Source organism: Dermacentor silvarum, chromosome 2 (assembly GCF_013339745.2).
Source record: "Dermacentor silvarum isolate Dsil-2018 chromosome 2, BIME_Dsil_1.4, whole genome shotgun sequence".
NCBI classification, from domain to species: domain Eukaryota; kingdom Metazoa; phylum Arthropoda; class Arachnida; order Ixodida; family Ixodidae; genus Dermacentor; species Dermacentor silvarum.
The window spans coordinates 155,443,199-155,464,872 of NC_051155.1; the positions used below are offsets into that span (position 1 = coordinate 155,443,199).

Sequence of the window (21,674 nt, forward strand, 5' to 3'; positions counted from 1 at the left end):
CGCGGCGCCGGACAGCGCGGAGGCCGCGCCTGGGCGCGAACAATTTGAAGCGGTGGCGCTTTTCTTGCTTTCGTGCTTTTCCTCCTTTTCGGCGGCCGCCCATCGGACAGAAAGGCTGCTTTGCTTCAGGCCGCGTTCTTTGTGTTTGCGCCATTTTGCCTAGTCGCAACGAGCTATGTCTACCGAGATACGATCTCGGCTGATTCGCGCGGCTGTACGCCGAGGCGCGGGAGCCTCCGTTGGCGCGTCTTCCGTCGACTGCGTTATCAGTGCCGATGGCACAGGGCGATTGTCGGTTTCGCTTGCCGGAGTCACACGGTGCAAGATAGCGCGGCACGTAATCCACGGTGCGAGGTAGCGCGGCACGTTCAGTCGGGTGCTCCTCCGCTTCTCCCGCTAATCGCCGTATTTTTCTTGCCATAGGAGGCTTGCAGCTTCCGTATTCCGAAGGCGTGCTTCATCCAAAATTTTTTCTCCAACGAGCGACGATCCATCACTAACCTGGGAGCTCTCAGTAATCCGAATTCTGCGTGTCAAGTGAAGACGCCGGCGTGGTTTACGAAGCAGACAACTGCGGTTGCCATCTTGCCCCTGCCACAGCAGCAACCAATGGAGAGACGCCTTTCAGCACGGCAGCCAATCGGAGGCCGCTTTCATTGGAGGGTCCATGTGACTACCTATTGCAGACCCGCGCTTCTTTTGAGTTTGCGCGTTTGTTACAAGATGGCGACGACATGCGAATTGAGAAGCGGAACGGCGAAACTTTGAGCTTTCAAACGATACCAAGATGGCGGCGCTCGGTGGCGGGAAATACGAGATATGTCTCCGTGAATTGCGGTGATTTTACGTGATTTAAAGCTGTTTTCTCACCCTGCGCACTGACGAATAAATCTTTTTCGGCCACTTTTAGCGTGTTTTCAGCCAAACCATTTTGATACAGCATAGATTAGGCGTTGCAGATACCGACACAAGTGGTTTTCAAAAATAAAATTTTCTCGCGATTTTCGCAATCTGATGCTCTCATCCCCCCATAATTTAGCTAGTTTTAATTGTGTTCCGATGATACGAATTTCGGCGAACACAAATATTTTTCGTGACCCCGTGAGATTCGTACCATCGAGATTCCACTGTTGTCCAATTTTGAAATGACTGCCTGCTGCTAATTGCTGCCAGGTAGCATGGTAAATCAGTGACTTAAAATGTAGTAAGCAGCGACCTATTGTCCCATACTAATAGGTATTAATTCTCTCCATGACAATTGAAGATATTACAATGTTTCTCCAAGCACAAAAATCAGGCAGCAATAGCTTTTTCTTCCTCAGTTAGGCTACTGCATGATGTGTGGCCTCGCATGCTTCCTGTGTCATACGAAAGGGCTCCCCCCCGTGACATGTGCTGTTTCAGGGCTATGTAGCTTGCCTTGTGTAGAATCACTGGCATCACGAGAGCATACAAATGAAGAGGCAGTGCTCTTCTCACATTCTAGGTGTTTGGTATGCCATTGGTGCTATAGATGATCAACTGCGCAGCTCTAAATAACATTCGAACTTTTGAGAATGAAGGTAGTATACTTCGCTCTGGCAAATTAGCCCTCCAACAACACGACAAAAATACCTGAAGGGAATGTTTATTTATCAATGAAATGTGCAAATGCACTCTCAAGGACATTCAACAAAAAGAAAAAAATATTTTGCTGAAACTTTTTTATTTATAGGTTTCTTGTTCGTGGACAACATCAAGCAGAACACTGAAAGTGAGCTTCACCCTAGCTACATATGGCTTTGTGTGGAACTTGTATAGGCAGTGCTCATCAAATGTGAAATGAAAAAAAAAAGGAGAGTACATTTCCCCTCCTCTTTTTCATCCTCTGTTCCTGCTCTAATACAACAAATAACATTTGCTGACTTATTTAGCATTGGCTGAAGACATTTAGCCCAAAACTTGGCACTCAAAACCGAAATTCAGCAAGAAAAAAAAAAAAAAGCATTTCTTTTCAATTTGTTGCCTGTAGGCAACACTCGGACATAAAGGGTTAACATAATCGCAATGCATGAATGCTTTTGGCACAGACTCACCTCAGGGTCACACTTCAGCATGGCCTCCCCAAGCTCAGATTCTGGAGGGCCCGTATAGATGCACTCAATCTTCTCTCGGGTGATGTGAGCAGGTGACGGAACATGATTGACACACATGTCAACAAAGCCTGTTGAAAATGGAGGCAAAGGGATCAAGTTCTTTTGCCATAAATTGCCAACTCTCCCAAGCTTCCAGCCTTGTATGCTAGACCAAGGCTGAGAGCAAGAAGAGCAGTGTGTGTGTGTGGATATTAAATACAGTCAAACCTCGATATAACGAAGTTGAACTTGCAGCAAAAAACTTCGTTAATATGCGAATTTCATTATATCAAGGTTTCATTAATTAAATAAACTAAGATAGGGAAATAAAAATAGCTCGTTACATCGCAAATTTCGTTAAAGGGCCCCTAAACCACCCAGAGGTCAAAATTAAGTTGTGGTGTTGCAGTTGTGCACGAGTCTACAACGAACACGTAGCCACGAGAATTTTTCAAAATGGTGCCGTAATACTAGTGGAGTTACACACGTTTGATGATCGAAACACGACCCTCGCTCATTTCGCTCTTTCCTTCGCTACTCTCAATGGCTGGTCTCTCCTCCTCGTCGAGTGCTCCTCCAAATGTCACGTGACATAAGTCATCGCCAACGCGCTTCTCAAAACACTGTCCACTTCCAGTTAAGGCACGTCCACGCTAGCGGCAAACATACCGACGGCGAACCGGCCTCCAGTGCTGTAGAACACCTGCCAACGAGAGGTGTCCAAAGTAGACGGCAGTTCGGCCGGCGCACTGTCCGCTGCACAACCGACGGGCCAATCGACGACCGCGAAGCTGCGCGCCTCCACCATTGGCGACGCAAACATCGGCTGCAGCTTTTGTTTTAAGCAAAATAATTTTCGCCAGATAAAATGATGCGTAATTATACATTTTATGAAAAACAATATCTACTGTGAAACGTTAAACATGAACGAGAGCTTCGACTTGTCAAGCTCAGCTGGAGTGCACGGCTACTGACGGATGACGACCCGCTCACATCGCAAACGACGGCGCCGCTAATATCAGCGTATTTTTCTTCTTTGCGTACAATTATTGCAAAGAGCGATAACAATGATGAGAAAATATTGCGGCTTGTGAGCATCGGTAATTCATTCCGAAGCGCCGTCCGCTTTAGCTTTGAAGAGAACCGGAAAAGGCCTAGCGATGATATCGGCACTGTCGAGTGATTTGCGGCAGTGAGGTTGCCACACAAATGGGTCCCAGTCTCATCCTCTCTACGGCAAGGAAATCTCGCCGTTCACGAGCAAAACCGCCGTCGAACGGCGGCCCGCAAATGGAAAACGGTGTGCGGTGAGTTACCGTGCCGGTAATGTGGACGGGCCTTAGCTGCGACTCAGCGATTCCTGGCTACCCACTGTTGCTGCCGTGCCGGCCCACACTCATGCCAAGCATGCCGCTATGGACCCCGTGTTGCGCTGCACGTCTAGAAAGGCCAACACTGTCGCACTCTGTTCGCGCAGTCAATCAGACCGCGAAGCATGACTGTTCGAACGTGAGCGATTTGGCACTTGCATTGTGAGCTGTAATTACCGATTCGCAAGGGCGCACAAGCGAGCAACACGACGAGGAAGAGCAGGGAGCGCGCATACCTGCTAGCAGACTAAACGGAAGTCGTAGGTTCATGCTCAACCAATCGACATCGTCGCCTCCGTAGACATCACCAAATGCACCCTGGCGACGTCACGATGGCCGCTAGAGATACCGGAAAGGCTCTGAAAGGAGCACGGCATTTTTTGATTTTGTGGTGCGCCCGCGGCGCGTAGCGCTGCAGAGTTTGGTATCGTTGATCGTGACAGCATTCTGAACTCGATGCGCATCTTTACTTGAAATCTTTAAAAAATATCGGAGGTGGTTTAGGGGCCCTTTAAATCGAGGTTTGACTGTATCTAGTCACAAACACCAATTCTGAAAATTTTGCACTGCACAGGGCCCCCACACAAGAACAGGTCACCCACAGCCCCCTTTCTCTGTGCATGTTTGTCCTGTGCACGCTGAAATTTTCAGAATATGCAATAGCTCGCAATGAACTATGTGAAAATAAAACGGCAAGAAAAATGGAAACAAATAGCAGTGCAGTGTGGCACCCTCGCATTTCCAAAACTCATTGGTGCAACTTCACATGAACCCAGCATGTCTTTGCAGTGGTGGACTGTGCAAATCATCATCAGCCTATATTTATGTCTACTGCAGGACGAAGGCCTAAACTGTGCAAATAACCTGCCGCAATTATTTTTCTTTCCTACTGTCTACCAATTATCACTGTAACGTGAACACTCCTCAAAGCTTCTATGCCTGGATTTTAATGCACCCATAAAAGCAGTGAGACAGAATTTATCACGTGAGAATGTAATATCACGAAGATGTCTAGTATGACTGTTCTACCATAGATGGCCTTCGAAAACGTATAGACCCTTTTCATGGCGATCTCGCGGGCGCTGCCATGTTTGATCTTGTGGTGACGTGTCCATTGCTCGCCTCAATGGACTCCTTGTTTACAGTGGATGTGCATGAATGATGCCAGTGCTGCTCCGCTAACCTCTGTTTCGGCATATATTGTGGACGGTGGCTGGGTAGATGACATGAAGCTTTGGCCACAGCTTCAGAGAACATGTAAGCGCTCTCGGAGCTCAATACACCTTGTCCCAACGGCGCAAGCAGCGTATACGGGGCTTGCACTAGAAGTGGCGCTAGAAATGTATTCCAAGCAGCCCAAACTTTCTGCTTGTGAATTAAATCAGCGTCAGTGTAGTTTGTTCTTCATTCTTTATTTGGCTAACACTTTCAAACAGCAGCTTGTCATGTTTCTGACTCAGTAGATTTCCTTGGCGGGGTCGTTATCTGATTGTTTATTTTCTGCCTAATCGCTCTAGGGTGTGCTCAGTTTCGATAGATTTGTTCTTGCTGCGCACAAGGCTTGGGACGTAGAGGCTCTGTACCTTGTAATGGCTTGTAGCAAAGAATTATTAGCACTATTCACTTGCTTACTCTGTGACTGCAACGTTCAGCTTCAAATGTTAGTGATATTGGCGTAGTCGCTGTCACGCATACTTTGGCACACTTATTCAAGTGTGCGGCCAGTCATTTATTCTTGATACATTGGCGATAAAGTGGGCGTAAGTTTTCATGTGAGTTCGAGTGGATGTGCGTAAATAAAGTGGGAGAAACTCGATATGCCAGGCAGTGGTGCTACTCCCTTTATCACTGTGTAACGAACGGTATACTCACTTTTGCCGACATTCCGGGGTTGAAGTTCTTTCTCTGAAGGTTAGCGATACAACACTGGCGGATGAGTGAATTTTTTTATCCTCGAGAAAGGCCGTGCATCGCGAAGAGTCGGTAAAGCAGACAGTCTTTAATTACCAGTGTTCTGTGGACTTGGTCACACAAATTAATTTTATTCCTTAATGTGCCAGTCACTATTTTTGCAGCCAACTACTGCACACATCTTCCCTCTACTGTTCCACATTTTGCAGCATGAATGGAACATAGTCCGTTAGTGAACACCCAGTTGCATTTACGACAGCTGATTGCACAGTAGCAGGGCAGGAGCGGCAATGGTTCCGTATTCGTGCGCTTTCGCTGAGGCAATGTGCGGCGCGCCGCTGAAAGTGCCACCTCATTTCTCTAAAGCAGACTGCTCCGTGAAAAGAGTCTATAATATTATAGTACTTAAGTTCTATTGCATGACACAACCCACAGTGCCACAGTGTTTGTAGCTGCTTATAGTGCAAGTATGGACAACAAAAACTCTTCATAATACAGGCAGTCAACCAACCAGAAAATTCCCCAACGAAACGGGAGCAGATGAGACGCAGCAAGGGTCTCACGTTCAGCTTCATCTCCGTCTTGGACAGCTTGACTCCCAACTCATCAAGGAGCTTGGGCAGACTCTCATCCACATCGCCAACCACCTACAAGCAGTGAACCACAGCAATTATGACAAGGCATGGTATTCAAGTTTTTCACAACTGCTTCATAACAGTGGCAGGCACTATAGCTTCGCAACTGAAATTTTTTGTGAGAAGCAGACACAATAGAAATATGTAGCCACTAAATTTTGCAGCATTTCTGACCTGAGGTGTCAAGTTCCCCCGATCAATACACTATGTACGTTTCTGAGTGCGGCAATTTTTGTTCAATTTCATGAATTTGCGAAACGTGCTTTTACCTGTGCAAAAAGCTTGTACAAAGGCTCCAGAATGAACTCCACAAAGCTCCTCTGTGCTGAACTGTGAGGAGGCTTCCTTGTAAACTTCCGTCTGCAGTTTGAAAGAGAAACCAACAAAATGAATAGCTTGTTACGTAAGTGTTTCAGCCAACACATGAAAGAAAGAGCACTAGAACAGAAGTTACAACATGGCAACACATTTAATACAGCAACGCAACCGAGAATTTTTATTATTTACAATGCAGCCTTACGTTTTGTTGCTGAAGTAGATGTCTCCCCAGAGCCGCCTCGCGAATTCTGTAACGTTCACTCCACCAAAGGTTTGTGAGTACATGCAGGCAAATGAACGCAGTGTGAAGCAGAGGCTGTAGAGGGAGCTGGCAAAGCAAACATTGCCCAAAAGTGGCGACACCTGCTGCTGTTCAGGGTCCTCAGAGTATAGCCTGGAAAGGAGATTCATGAAAGTGTTCAAGAATCAAAAAGCACATTCAAAAACACAAGGTCATTAAAATTAACTTAAATCCGCCCCTTACAGTGACCCTCAAAGGCCGATGTTTTGCATTTGGGTGTAGATGTGACATTCATCAAGTAAACATGCAGTCAATTTTTTTTTTATTTTCTTTCTGATTTTGTCACACAAAATACAGCAATAGGCCATAGCCCCTCATTTCCAGTGAAGGTTCTTGAGGCTTCTATAATACGTATACAAGTGGGGACTGCAGCTACAATAAATGTCATTAAATAAATAAGTAGCTCCTTGCCTGTGACCAATTCACCTTTCTCTCAACTAAGCAGCCTGAAGCACATTTTGAAGTGAAAGCCCAATTGCTTCAAAATAATTTTCAATTCTCATTCATAAAATATTAGCAATGTTGCAAGCTAATTTTTTCGCAGATGCTCTGCCTCTTGCGAGTTTGATTGACCTTGAGCAAAGTTTCTGGCTTCACCACTGAAGAGTTAATCACACAATGCACGCTAGGTACAGATATATTCAAATGTGCAACAGCAGCAACATAGTGGTGTTACTTACGTGATCAACGAATTGATCTCGTCAATAATGTTCCTCAGCTTGTAATAGGCATCTTGGGGCGGCAATTTCAGCTCAAGCATCAGCCTGTCTATCTTGTTGATGCAAATGCAGATGGCCAACTTCTCTTGGACAGCGTGCTTGAGCAGCTGTTCTGTGTTTAGACAGACCTGAATGAAGAAAGCATAATCTTAAGATCGTTTCTGTTATTCTAGGCCAACTCAGGCCTACTAGCCCACTCACGCCAACACAGAGCAGAAGGCAGACGCTCATGTGAGAACATCATGCACTAGGTTCCAGCAAGGTCGCAACCTCGAGTCATGTTGTCACCCCTCATCATACCACTCAACTCGCCTCTGACAATGCCCTCGAGATATTGGCTATGACTAGAGGACACATCACCATGGTATGCGATAGTAATGGTTGCCCCTTCATACTAATACAAAAACTCCTATGTGCTTCCACAAAGCATTTTTCATTAAAATAGAATTACTAGGCACGCTTCTTGTTAAAAGAAGGAGGCAAGTGTGTTGTTACATCATCGGTGTTGAGACAACGTCTCAGCATGGTTCTTAGGCAAATTAACTTTGCAAAAGACTTCTCTTCACATCAACAGTACAGAGTATTTAGGACCAGTACATAAAGCATAAGATAGCCCTACAAACCTTACTCTTTTTGTGCATGCATGAAACAAACTCTACTAATTGAACAAACATCAAGATAATCTCACCGATGGCCTGGCATTCAAAGTGATTCCACTGGGGACTAAAAATAATATAACTGACTGCCTTAAACTTCTTATGACCCACTCTCTTTACTTTTTTTTTTTGCCAGTAGAAAAAACATTTGGATTGCATTTGACAACCCTTTATAAATGTGTGTTGAGAGCATCCAAAATTATTTGCACACCATTTCTGGCCCAGGGTGCAATCTGTAGGCTCGTTAGAAAGAAAATGGGTGTCTATTACAAGAGAACAGAGTTTTGGATTAGGTTACCAAAGCGTTGGGGGACGCAAACCACTGGGCATACAAAAAATGCAAAGAGAGCACAAAAGAACACAGACGGCCTACAATGGAGTTTAACGTGCTACAGAATTCACTGGCTCATCAAGCAGCAGATGCATCTTCCACACTGCCATCTACAGTATTTCCTGCAGTACTAGAAAATAAACATAGAAAGGTAGGGTATTTGCAAAAATTCAACAATTTGGAAGGCATAAATGCACACCAATTGCAATGAGGATTCATCCAACTCACTCCTTCAGCTGCATCAATGAAGATCACAACACCATCGCAAAGCCTGATAGCTGCAGTCACCTCATCAGAAAAATTGACATGACCTGAAACAGAAGCGAGATTGAGCATCACGTGCGAGAACTTTATTAATGGAGCTCTGAAATGCAATTCTGCCAATTGTTTAGGTGTATGGATCTAGATAAAAAAAGATGTTAAGTACTCCAGGGTACTTGCGCTAAATGGTGCAATTTGGAGCTGCGTGGTTTTGTTGCCAAATTAATTTTAAAAACAGGCATGCACACTGCCTACTCGTGCCCTCGAATGGATTTCTTTTGGCCACTCCGTGCTTTCCAGTCATGGCATCAACATGGGAGGAGCAGTAAGGTCTTGCAAAAGTGTTACTTAACAAAGCGTGTTGGACTCTTCGGCCATAAATTATAGTTTACAACATAATCAATGTAATATACATCCTGGCAGGCAGATAAGATGTCATTACAATTATTATTAGATGCAAAGTATCTTTTGGTCGGGGCTATGTCACTCCCTCCCTCCCTCTATCCATCCATCCGCATTGCGGCGTCCACACCACTACTGCACAAGCGCATCCTCCTCCCCCTCCTCTCCGGATTGTGCAATGAATGGCAACACCTGCGGCGCCGCGCGCAATCATGCGAAGCAGCTTAGGTTAGAGGCGCGACGGTAGGCGCCCCAGAGGCATCGGCAACAGTCTCCAGCGCCGAGCGCGTTCGGTGCGAACGCAGGCAAAACGCCGACGGCGTCGACAACAGTTCTGCGCGTTGCTGGTGCTGCTGCATGTCCAAGTTTATACAGCTGATAAAACTACCTTGAGTCGACCCCATGGCTGCTTCGCATACTACTCAGGGTTCCCCTACGGGAAGATGGTGTAATTTTTTATTATATAAAAATGTTCGTTTTTTTAAAAAGCCAAGGAGAATCACGTGACACAAGAATGTTTAGAATTCATAGTACGTCGAGTCCCTCTACAACGAAATTTACGTCACACGCAAAGAATTTCGTTGTGCAGAAGTTCGTTGACGTGAAATTAGTATGTCTATACGTCCGCCAAACGGCAAAGCCGCGAATGAAACCGAAACCATCATTTGGGAAATCTTCACGATGGCGTGGGGGCAAAGGTTGAGATGTACTGAAGGCGGTCAACAAAGTGTCAACTTCATGAGAGAATGCAGTTCGTGCCACTGTTACAGCATTTTTCATACATTGCGGCCGACGCCTAAACCAAACCGCATGCCCGGCCGATCGCGAAACACTCATTTTGCGGCACATGCACTTGTCGCAGCGAAGCGGTTTGAATTATCACAATTTCATTGCATATTTATGACAAAGTCGGCAGTTTTATTTCCAGAAGTCGGTCAGCCTGGATTTCTTATGCTTCACGGCAAGCAAAGGCGTTACGCGAGTCTCACGGTCCATTAAAAGAGCCATCGCAATTTCGCTGCCGTGAGCTCTGATAACATTTAAGATGAGGTCAAAAGGATCTATTAGTTTCAAAGCAGTCGCCGGAGTCGGTGTGTCTAGCGGGTTGTCATTTTCCCCAGACGACGAGACGTTGGCAACATGTTGACAACAGCGGCGGCAGCGCAGGCCTCATCTTCAAAGCAACGTTTGATGTGGGCAAAGTGCAACAGTGCCGGTAGAGTCGTGTGCGCTGCGCTTTTGATGTTTAGTTTTTTGTTGAAGCAAGAAACGGCACGCTCGCTGCTATTGCTGCACCTTCTCACTCCAGTGTGTTGACACCGAGTTCCCATGGTCCTTGAGCAAGATGTGTTCATGTTTACCTGTGCGCATGTGACACCGTGTTTGGTAATTTAGTTAGCAAGCGAATGTTTATAAGGCCGATAAAACTACTATCTTTTGTTCGTATAGCTGTCTACTAATCTGCTATCGCAATCGATGCTTCGCTTTTCGGGCGAAAATGCGAAATTTTTACCTTCCACTTTCTGCCTCGGCAAACATATGTGCCTTCTCCTCGAGAGAGAGAAATTTACGCTTCTTTGTTGGCGTAGCCATTTCGACCGGACACACACCACAGAAAACGGCAGCGATTGTGGTGATCCCATGCAGTCTCGCGCAGGCGCGTGACGACCACGCGTGGCTACAGATTGCAGTGGTGTAAATCGGTACAGTCGAATCCCCCTACAACGAAAATTTCCTGCCACAACGAAGATTTTCCGATTCCCCGTCAGCTGCCCATAGAAAGTAATACAAAAAAGTCCCTTCATAACGAAGACGTTTTATTCGGTATTTCCGCTTCAACGAACTTTTCGAGAATGAAACTGTGACTGAATTGAAATTGGAACTGCAGAGTAGTCAAATTGGAAGGCCCTTCCAAATTTGTGGCGGTCGTATGTCCGCTGAACAAGGTTTACAAGAATGAAATCAAATTCAAAGTACCGATTCAAACCACTGCAGTCCATAGCCACGCGCGGTCATCACACGCCTGCGCGAGACTGCAGGGGATCACCGCAATCGCTGCCGTTTTCTCTGGTCTGTGCCCGGTCGAAATGGCTACGCCACCGAAGAAGTGTAAATTTCTCTCTCTCGAGGAGAAGGCACATATGATCGCTGAGGCAGAAAGACGAAGGAAAAAATCTCGCAGTTTCGCCTGAAAGGCGAAGCATCGATTGCGATAGCAGATTAGTAGACAGCTATATGAACTAAGGATAGTAGTTTTATTGGCTGTATAAACTTGTAAACATTCGCTAACTAAATTACCGAGCACGGTGTTGCGCGCACACAGGTAAACACGAGCACATCTCGCTCGATGACCGTGGAAACTCGGGTGTCAACACGCTGGAGTGAGAAGGCGCGAGCGAATTGACCTCCGTGCCGTCTCTCGCTTCCCCGCGAACTTAACGTCGTAAAGCACAGCGCACACGACTCTACCGGCACTAGTTGCACTTTGCCCACATTGCAGATCACTTTGAAGATGAGGCCCATGCGGGTGCTCACTTTGTGCACGTCGCAGATTGCTTTCAAGATAGCGCCCGAGCGGCCATGCTGCAGCCGCTGTTAAAAAGATGCTAACGTCTCGTCGTCTGGGGAAAATGACAATCCGCTAGACACACTAACTCTGGCGACTGCTTTGAAAGTAATGAATCCTTTTTGACCTCATCAGAAAAGTTATCAGAGCCCACGACAATGACATTGCAATGGCTCTTTTAACGGACTGTGAGACTCGCGTAATGCTTTTGCTTGCAGTGAGGCGTAAGAAATCCAGGCTGACTGATTTCTGGAAATAAAACTTCCGGTAAGTGCAAGCTTGCCAAGCTTGCTGACTTTGTCATAAATATGCAATGAAATTGTGAGCGTCATTGCGACGGTGCATGTGCCACAAAATGAGTGTTTCGCGATCAGCCGGGCACGCGCGTTGGATTAGGCATTGGCCGCAATGTACTAAAAATGCTGTAACAGCAGCGCGAAATGCATTGTCTCGTGAAGTTGACACTTTATCGACTGCCTTCGGTACGTCTCAACCTTTGCCCCAACGCCATCACGAAGATTTCTCGGACGATGGTTTCGGTTTCGTTTGCGGCTTTGCCGTTTGGCGTACGTATATATGAGGTTTGTTAGAAAAGTATCCGACCTTACTTTTTTTTTGTGAACACCTGACGGATATGAAGCAAGCGCGCTTGCATCAGCCGACCTTGAACCTTTTGAGTGCATGCGCAAATTTTTTCCCGCCAGCCGATAGCGTCAGTCGCTGGGACGCAGCGTTTGAGTGAGGTAGTGCGCAATGCTCTCGTCATTTCCTTTATTGCAAGGAAAATAGCGGAGCGACTGGAGCAGCGCTACTGCATCAAATTTTGCCAGAAAGTGGGCGACAGCCAAGTGGAAACCATTCGGAAGATTCAGACGGCTTTCAGTGACGATGCTATGAGCAGCACACAGATTAAGGAGTGGTACAACCGGTTTAAAGACGGCCGCACATCGGTGGAGAGCTAGCCACGCTCCGGTCGGCCATCAACATGCCGAAATGACCAGGTCATTGCCGTAGTGAACGCTGTGGTGATGCGGGACCGTCGTGTGACTATCCGAGATTTTGCGGAAGAGGTGGGCATAAGCACTTTTTCTGCACATTCCATTATGACCGAAGATTTGGCCATGAAGAGAGTTGGGGCGAAATTCGTGCCGAAGCTGCTCACTGTGGAGCAAAAGCAACTTCGTGTTGAAGTCTCACAGGACATGCTGGATTCCACAAACAGTGACCCTGACTTCACGAACACCATAATCACTGGTGACGAGTCTTGGGTGTATGGGTACGACCTGGAAACCAAATCTCAGTCGTCACAGTGGAAGCATTCCAGGTCACCAAAACGAAAGAAGGCCCGCCAAGTGTGCAGCAACGTCAAAGTGATGCTGACTGCTTTCTTTGACTCCCGCGGTGTGGTACACCACGAGTACGCACCACAGGGTCAAACAATCACCAAAGAGTACTACCGGGATATCCTCCGTTGCCTACGTGATGCTGTGTGGCGCAAGAGGCCGGAGTTGTGGTCAACAGGAAATTGGTGCATCGATCACGACAATGATCCTGCACATTTCTCGCACTTGATTCAGACTTTTTTGGCGAGAAATGACTCCTGTAGTTAAACAGGCTCCTTACTCTCCTGATATGGCCCCCTGCGACTTCTGGCTGTTTCCCAAAATCAAGAGGCCATTGAAAGGAGCGCGAATTCAGACAAGAGAGGACACTATGGCTGAGCTAAACTCCATTCCGAAAGAGGGGCCTTCTCGGAATGCTTCCAACCTTCCAACAATGGCAGCACCGCTGGGAGAAGTGTGTGGAGTCCCAAGGAGACTACTTTGAGGGTGATTAGGTTTCCAACGCTCCAGTTATGCCAGTGTTTTTTTCGGCCAAAGGTCGGATACTTTTCTAACAGACCTCGTACATACCAATTTCACGTCAACGAAGTTCCGCCACAACAAAATTTTTTGCGTGCCCCGTGAATTTAATTGTAGCGGGACTCGACTGTACTTTAAATTTAATTTCATTCGCGAAAACCTCGTTCAAGCGGACATACGATCGTCACAGCTTTGGAAGGGCCTTCTAATTTGACTACTCAGCAGTTCCAATTTCAATTCAGTGCCAGTTTCGTTCTCGAAAAGTTTGTTGAAGTGGAAATACTGAATAAAACACCTTCATTATGAAGAGATTTTTTTAATATTACTTTCTATGGGCAGCTGACAAGGAATCGGAAAATCTTCATTGTGGCGGAAATTTCGTTGCAGGGGGATCCGACTCAGTAGTTAAACTGTCTCAGGATGTCGCTACTAACTCTGTGAGATGCCCTGTACATCTTCAGTTTCAAGCTAGCGTTCTTTTGCTTGAAGTTGAAGGAATTTGTTGGCTATTGTATGCAAAATGTGAATGTACCTGGTGTGTCAAAGACGTTCAAAATAAAAGACTTCTGTTTGAGGTCTTGCAGCAGAAGTGTGACAGGGCTGGCTTTGATGCTCACTCCTCTCTACAAGAAAAAAAAAAAAAAAAAGCAAGAGCACAATGTTAACATTTAAAACATTTAAAAGACCTTTGGTTTGAGGCAAGTAAAACATGAATAAGATGCAAAAGCCGGGAGCAGCCTGAAAAATTGCGAAGGTGCACAACTTGCCTCTTGCTCTGTGTACAGTGTGTCAGTGTACCTGAGCTGAAAAGGAATATTATAAGTCGATGAGTGATGAGAAAACCACACGTGTAACTTAATATACAGGAAAAGGTTAAAGCACTGAACTTACATTTTTGCATTCCTTTGCCCGAAAGTGAGGATGAGTTTGCTCTATCAGGCAGTCAACAAATGAAGTCTAAAAAAAAAAAAGAAAAATGACACAGATCGATGAAAGCATGCTCAAATAAATGTTCCAATCAGGTTAAACAAGTTCAGCAGGATCGTTAATTGCTATGTCACTGAGCCTAAGCTCACTCTAAAATTTTCTTCTTAACTAAAGCAAACAGACAGCACATAACGAGATGGATACATTACAACAGTTGTAACATAAAAGTGGAGAAAAGAAAATCAATTCATAATAATTCATGTTAAAAAAAACACACCATTCCAACATGGTTTTATACTGCCATGTGCCAACAAAAGTTTTTTTAGCCCTAAATATATACCCCTCATCTGTACAACAGCTTCACAAAAGAACTTGCTAAGCACTTTGGGCAACACAGAGAAACAAAAAGCTCTCTGTTCAGAATGTGACTGACTGATGAATGCAGATTTGAGACTGAGAGCAACTGCTCTCTGTGCTGGCTGCAAGAAAATGAACACCCATGCATTTCGCATATACATTAGCACAAACACCACTGTAAGGCACAGCTCCATGATGTAGAAGCATACCAATGTTCCCAGTTAACTCAGTTTCGCAGCTGTCATATTGCTGAAGCCCAGTCTCCATGATAATACTAACAGCATCTTAGCATAACACGTATTCTTGGCTACTACACTTCACTGCTGCGATATCATGAAAATTTATTAATGGTATCTTGTTGCGAGTACACTGAAGCACGAGTGGGAGACATAACGACAGAAGAGACATGCACAAGTGCTATTGTTCGTGTCTGTCCTGTCATCACTGTCTTCCACTCACACTTCAGTCTACCTGTTATGAAATACCAACTAGCCCGCTCCCAAGCCTTGTTTAGAGGGATTCTGCTACAACCAATTCACTCACGCTCCTCCCCATACAAAAACATTTATCTTGCATTAGTGTAGTAAGTACAAGCAGCACACAGGATTGGCATCTCCTGAACAGAGGGCACAAGTCATGTGGTGGACACAATGCGTATGTATGTATAGAGCTGCCCAACTAAGGTCTCTGGGTTTCAAAAGTCATTCAAAGATACTTTTCCTTGCAAGCAGGAATGCAGAGCCTGGAATTGCAGGAAGCAGTGTCCATACCCCATGTCACCAATTTCATGTTGTGCAATGAAAGCGGCGAGTAACGTCAGCCAATCACAAACGAGAGCCTGTTATGTCTCTCATTCACTGTACGTCACTAACCCAGCCATGCATGATGTTGTTTGAATAGAGCACTCATGAGAGAATTAGTGACAGCAAATAGGTGTGCCCTTCCTCAATGCAAGCAGGTGGTTTTTATTTAGACTGGTTGACATAAACCACTCGCTTCACAGTTGAGCACAGAGTTGTTGAGTAGGAGCATGAGTAGGAGCATGAGTAGGAGCTGAGTAGGAGAGTAGAGCATGACATGAGTAGAGCATGAGTAGGAGCTTTGTGAGGACATGCACCAAGGTACCCCTTCATTTTTTGTGCTGTATGATTGGTTAGACAAGAAAAAAATTTTTGGAGGGCAAATACATTACAAAAGCTCTTGTGGGCTGGTATGCATCAGCTAATAAAGTGAGGAACTATGCTGGAAGCAGAAAGTGAATAGAAAACAATATATGTCAAACTACTTAATGCGACAGAGAGGTCAGTTCACCATATACATTCAACAGTACATTATCGTGCTCTTAATTAAAATTTAGCAAAGTGATTGAAGCACTTTCAAAGGGAGAACAGTTGTTCATACCTTGCCATGATGAAGGTGTCCAACAAGAGCCACATTACGTATCAGCTCAGAGTTGTCCATCAGATCAGTCAGGAACCTACATGCAGCAAATAAGAAGTTCCTTGTCAGTGATCAAGTTGTTACACAACAAACAAGACTCTTACTCAAGATCGTAGGTTGTCAAGGGCAGGTCCTGCTCCACAAAGGAAAACTTTCGGTGCTTTATGGGAGCAATGATGGGCTCTGAAAGGCAACACAAAGCTCAAATGCATACATCTACTTTCTTCCCTTGAGCAAAGAATATAATGAAATGTCTTTCATGCATTTTTATTTGAAAATTTGCGCTGGGAACACATCTTTTGTGGCATACATGCAAAATTTGCTTACGATAAGGGTGGGCGAATATTCGAACTTTTGAATATGAATTAAATGTTACACACTAACTATTCGTATTCGAAAAGGAAATATTTAGTATATTAGAATATTCAAAACTAACCAAATATTTGGCAACAATCGACTGTTAAAATCTGGTTACTGTTCTTCATCTGCTAAACAAAGCTTCATTAATTATTAGAAGTGAAACAACGACCAACGCTTTCGAAGCAATGGAGACACAAAATGGGCAATACAACTGGGAGGCGGCGCGAAGAGGTAGCGGCTGTGGCCACAGTTTATTTAGACGGGCCAGCCATGGTGCCGCAGATCTCAGGAATGGCACATGCTATGGCTGCTCCGGAAGAGAGCACTATCGTGTTCTTTTTCTCACGCTACATGACGTAAGCCGGCTTCTTCACCCGCTCTGGAGGCGATAGTAGCGCCGCTACAGGGCCCCTCTCCTAGTGTGAAGCGCGATTAAAATATGCGCAAGAGGCATAGGTATATAAAGAAGAAAGACCACAAGCCTATATACATGAGAATTCGTAGAGTCCATTGAGAAGTCCATGTAAAGTCCGTGATGCTGCAAACGGCATGAATAGCTCTCTGGTGGTCGTGGCTGAGAGTGTCTGGACACAGGGCGCATTGTCTTGTGCATTGTCGACATCTACATGCCCATTGCGGTGCAACTCGGCAAGCAGAGTTGAGGCGTACTGGCGGGTTCTTGGCGCGTGCTGAGAGTTCAGGCTGTTGAGGGGAACAACGCTGAAGACGGTGGCGTCGAACGGCATGCAATGGTGGCAGAGGCGCGGAAATGCGTGCAATGGTAGCAGTGGCAGAGAACTGCGAGTGTCACTGTGTCTTGTTGCCCCGGCTGATTCCTGCTGCATCACCATTTCATGTGTGGGTACCATTGTGCAGGACAGTGTATTGTGATGACCAGCAAGACCTTGGTCTCAAGATGGTGTGGTCAGTCCGGCCACTCCTTGTTTGTTGCATAATTTGGCAGGGCTGCCAAATGTACCAGGCAGCACTGGTAGCGTAGGCTGTGAGCAAGGTGCAGCCATAGTAATGCCATGGTGCAAAATCACGACCTGCCCGGAGCTCTAAAAGAAGACCAGCTGGCAGCTCGCGACTTGTGCGGACATAGCGCAAGTGTTGGTCACTCACGCTGTTGACGTAGAAGTGATTTTTGAGCTGAAGAAACCAGGTGGCAGAGCTGCTCCTGCAAAACTTCAGTAGGCCATGCATCCACAGAAGGTGCAAGCACAGAACATTGGAGGCGAGATCTCTTGCTGCTGCTTGCGGCGAAATTGCCAATGCCGATAGCATCAGGGTTGCAGTGGCCGCTGAAGGCATCACAAAGGTTGTGTTTGTGGCGTCGCCGTGCCTGCGAGAGTGAAATTCGCGCCTAGTGGTGCTGGTGGCAAAGCCTCTAAATCAGTGATGAGTGAGGTGCCCCCGAACGGAAAGCGGATAGCTTGCGGGAACGTCCAAGGAAGGAGAGCAGTGGGCCGTAGAATGTCCGAAAGCGCTGACGTTTGGCCCAGTGAATTCCTTGGAAAGAGTTGTCGCACAGCTGCCTTCGAGATGAGGAGGAGACTCATGGGCCGAGTAGAAGTTTGATGCTGGGGTCAGCGCATGCCGACGATCGGCCCGGGTGGACGCAGGCGACGTGGGACGACAAGACACGAAATGACGTGTCAGTTCAAATGGTGAGAGCTGTTGCGACTGAGCGCTCGAGGTGCCGTAGTGAGCAAGAATGGCTGCCCTTAAGTACTTGTAGAAGTCGGGGCCGGGGGGTGGCAGCCGGAGCCTGGAACCTTGTTGATACGAAGTGGCTGTCCAGCTGGATGAAGCAGATGTCTGGCATGTCGATGTAGAATTCCCGGACACCCTACAACTGCGGGACGTCTGCCGGACTGCGTGAGCCGTGAGGCCACGTCACTCGCGCCTCAGTAGAGTTGCTGCGTTGAGGCTGGCATGGCTTGGCTCGGTCGTCCAGTGTCACCAATTTGTGGGAGGCGGCGTGAAGAGATAGCCGCTACGTCCATGGTTTGTTTAGATCGGCCAGCCATGGTGCCGTGGGATCTCAGGAGCGGCAGATACCGCGGCTGCTCCGGTCGAGAGCCACCAGGGTGTTCTTATTCTCGCACCACATGCACGTGAGCCATCTTCTTCTTCACAGGCTGTGGAGGCAATAGTAACGCCACTACACAACCTTTGTTTTTGGTTTTACTGCGGAAGCCTACAGGACAAGATGTGATTTTTGCTTTTAGTGTTTTTGGCCGTCTAGTCACGTAGCAGTTTTACCTTTCACGCTACAACCAGAAAGCTTTCTATGCAAAGGGCCCTTTTAGGTGCGTCTACGGCACACAAGTCCTTCAGCATCTTTTTTTCACAACCATTCATATAGCGTTCTTGGAAAGTGTCATAGAGCAGCCACTGATTCCTGGAAAGCTTGTTTGCAACAAGACACTAGCGATGTGGATAGGAAATATGCGTAATTTTTTATGCCAATTAGAGGTACTGTGTTTAAAACTGATCATCTGTCCCTGATAGTTTTGTAGTTAGGTCAGTACAGGCATGGTACCTAATTACATTGAAATAAATATTCCTGTAGTAAATATACACAACTGCATTTGACTATTCAATATTTACTATTCATATTCGAAAAAGTTGATATTCATCCACCTCTAATTTGTGCTGATTTTTTATTTAGGTGCAAACCAAAAGCAGCAGCAAACGAGCAACAATAGAGACTGAGAAGCAACACATGGTCTTTAGATCACAGTGACTTTTTCAGTGATTAAAGGGGCCCTGAACCACCCCTTGGGCTTGGTGAAATAACATAGTCCGGGGGTAGCATACACTGCTGTGAACATCTCAGGCAAGTTTTGCTGTCGTATGCAGTGCATGGAGCTCGCAAGTGGAGCACGAAGTCAACGTTCTCTCAAATGCTCTCTTCTTATTTAATAAACGTCTTTCTCTCTCAACAGAATCCATGTTCCTCACTCTCTTCTGGACGCTTTATTTCGTAATAAAGCGGATTCCCATACCTGGCTGCTACTGGTAGCTGTGGTCAGTATGTAATGTAGATACCGCCGCCGCCATGAGTCCACTGGCTAAGCGCACTGCGGCTTGCTGAGGACAACTGCATTTGCCTTACGTTTAGTGTGTCGTACGCACCAAAATCAGAAGTCGTGGCGTCTATGTTAACATCCGAAATGAAAGTTGAACTGCGCGCCTCAGTGACATTTAGAAGGTGGAGCATTGTGGCCATACCCCACTTCCGCCGTGGCCTTCGCAGTGCAAGGCATTGAAGAAGGAACGGGAGCAGAGCCGAGGCAGTGTTTGATTGCCAATAACTCCACTTGTGCTGAACATATTGAAGTACTTTTTGTGGCAAAGTATTTCTGAAATGGCCTATTTTCACTTTGAATGCCTTTTTCCAATTCGATAAAAAGTGGTTCAGGGCCCCTTTAACAAGGGTCGAACAGATTGTGACAGAGCCTACATTTCGACATGGTACTTCTTCATTTAGGCTTTTCCAGCAACACTGCTGTTGCTGATTTCACCTGTCCCTTCAGGAACATATAAAAATAAATCTCACACTGATACAAAAAAAGGTGTCAGGTGTCATCTCAATTTCTTTCTTGCATGCACTTTTTGGAATCTTGGGCCATTGCATCATTCAACACCTTTAAAATTTTTTACGAACACAATCTATTTTCTGTAAAACGCTTCCATAAAGCTTTTTCTTTTTTTGCAGAATTTCTAAAATTGCACAATGAGCCCATATTTGTAAATTTTAAGAAATTTTTTGAAGTAGGCTGATATGGCATTGCAAGAGCCATATTTATACCAGCCACAACACTCCAGGAGCATCTGACAACTGTAAACACGGAATGGGTTGTGAACAAATGTGTGTTTCGATTTTGCAATGTCTCTTTCAACTTCCGGGAATTTGTCTGTTTATATCGTGTAGTTGACTGTAATTGGTGCGTGCTGCGCTGGGAATGAATTCGAAACAAATTGAGTGTAAAGAACAGTACACGCATATAAGAAGTCACCTGTCAATGGTTGAGCATCTTCTTCTTGCACAATTGTTTCAACATCAGGTCCATACACTTCCACTGCAGAAGGGTAGTACTTTTTATCTTCATGCAACACGACTTGCATGTCTCCAATGTCATCGTCATCTCTGCCGCCATCCATATCGTCATCCTACATGCACAAAGCAATTCAAGCATTATCAAAGACGGCTACGATTTCTGGCACACAAACATTATGAAGTCAAGGCCATTACCTCTTGCATCTCTTGAGCATCAGCATCTTGGCGCTCGTACCGATCTGCTTCTTCATCGTCCGAATCGCTTTCAAGCTCGGGTCCTATGTAATTGCCGAACTCGTCATACAAGTCGGCATCCATGGTATCTAGGTACGACAAGCAGATCAATAATATATTAGTCAAGCTACATTCACATTTGCTTCAATACAACTAAATATCCACGAATGTTGACGCTGTCGGTCATTATCATTTGCTTTCCCGTCTTCACTGACACAACACATCGCAGTGTTGCGATGTCTGTATTGTTACCCCATTGGTTCTTGCTTTTGTAAACATTACGCACGCCTTCGGCTCGAATTTCATGAGGCCAGGAGTGTTCGTTATTTTTTATTGTTAGCATCGTTCTTTGGCATCAATAAAGGGCCATAATTATAATGTGCTGACTGGTTCCGTAAGAAGCAGATCACAGAAAGTTAGGCGGCTCTTCAGATGCGGCATCGCTGGCTCAGGTGGTGCGGAAACTACTACATTATCCAGGATAATTCAGCACTTAAACACACTTTGCCATTTAGTTACATATAACATTGAAATAAGGAGTAAATTTCAACATACGTGCTCAGCGAATACCGGCGAATGCCAAAACAGCGCAAACTAAGAATTCGACAAGCGTGCGTTACCCAGTGTTGACACTAAAGTATGTGCCACCACTCCATTGCCGCTAAAACAAAACAAATGCAATTTATTCTATAAGTGTTGCTATCATCAAGCTTAAAACAAATTAAAAATAGAGTGTATTGCTGTTAATAATAAGTTTAGTTACATAAGTATCAATGTTGCTTAACAGGAATAAAAAGGCGGGCAAGAGCGGACTTGACCAAGCCAACCGAGCTATCTTCAC

General features: G+C 45.7%; 1 protein-coding gene across 2 annotated transcripts in view; it reads right to left on the reverse strand.

The window, feature by feature from the left end:
• LOC119441946 (116 kDa U5 small nuclear ribonucleoprotein component-like) overlaps positions 1 to 21,476 on the reverse strand; it is a 47,139-nt gene extending 25,663 nt beyond the window's left edge. Inside the window, exons 1-14 of one of the 2 annotated variants that reach the window (XM_037706626.2) lie at positions 21,389 to 21,476; positions 20,795 to 20,922; positions 20,559 to 20,712; positions 16,275 to 16,353; positions 16,132 to 16,207; positions 14,338 to 14,403; positions 14,214 to 14,249; positions 13,979 to 14,069; positions 8,584 to 8,666; positions 7,330 to 7,496; positions 6,551 to 6,742; positions 6,300 to 6,390; positions 5,907 to 6,042; positions 2,076 to 2,203 (exon numbers count right to left, since the gene is read on the reverse strand). In XM_037706626.2, coding sequence (XP_037562554.1) covers positions 2,076 to 2,203; positions 5,907 to 6,042; positions 6,300 to 6,390; positions 6,551 to 6,742; positions 7,330 to 7,496; positions 8,584 to 8,666; positions 13,979 to 14,069; positions 14,214 to 14,249; positions 14,338 to 14,403; positions 16,132 to 16,207; positions 16,275 to 16,353; positions 20,559 to 20,712; positions 20,795 to 20,917 — 1,422 coding nt within the window. In that variant the 5' untranslated portion in view covers positions 20,918 to 20,922; positions 21,389 to 21,476. Of the gene's footprint in view, positions 1 to 2,075; positions 2,204 to 5,906; positions 6,043 to 6,299; positions 6,391 to 6,550; positions 6,743 to 7,329; positions 7,497 to 8,583; positions 8,667 to 13,978; positions 14,070 to 14,209; positions 14,250 to 14,337; positions 14,404 to 16,131; positions 16,208 to 16,274; positions 16,354 to 20,558; positions 20,713 to 20,794; positions 20,923 to 21,388 lie in introns of both variants that reach the window. The other variant, XM_049661761.1, reaches the window with a different exon arrangement.
• Between the last annotated feature and the right edge of the window lie 198 nt (positions 21,477 to 21,674).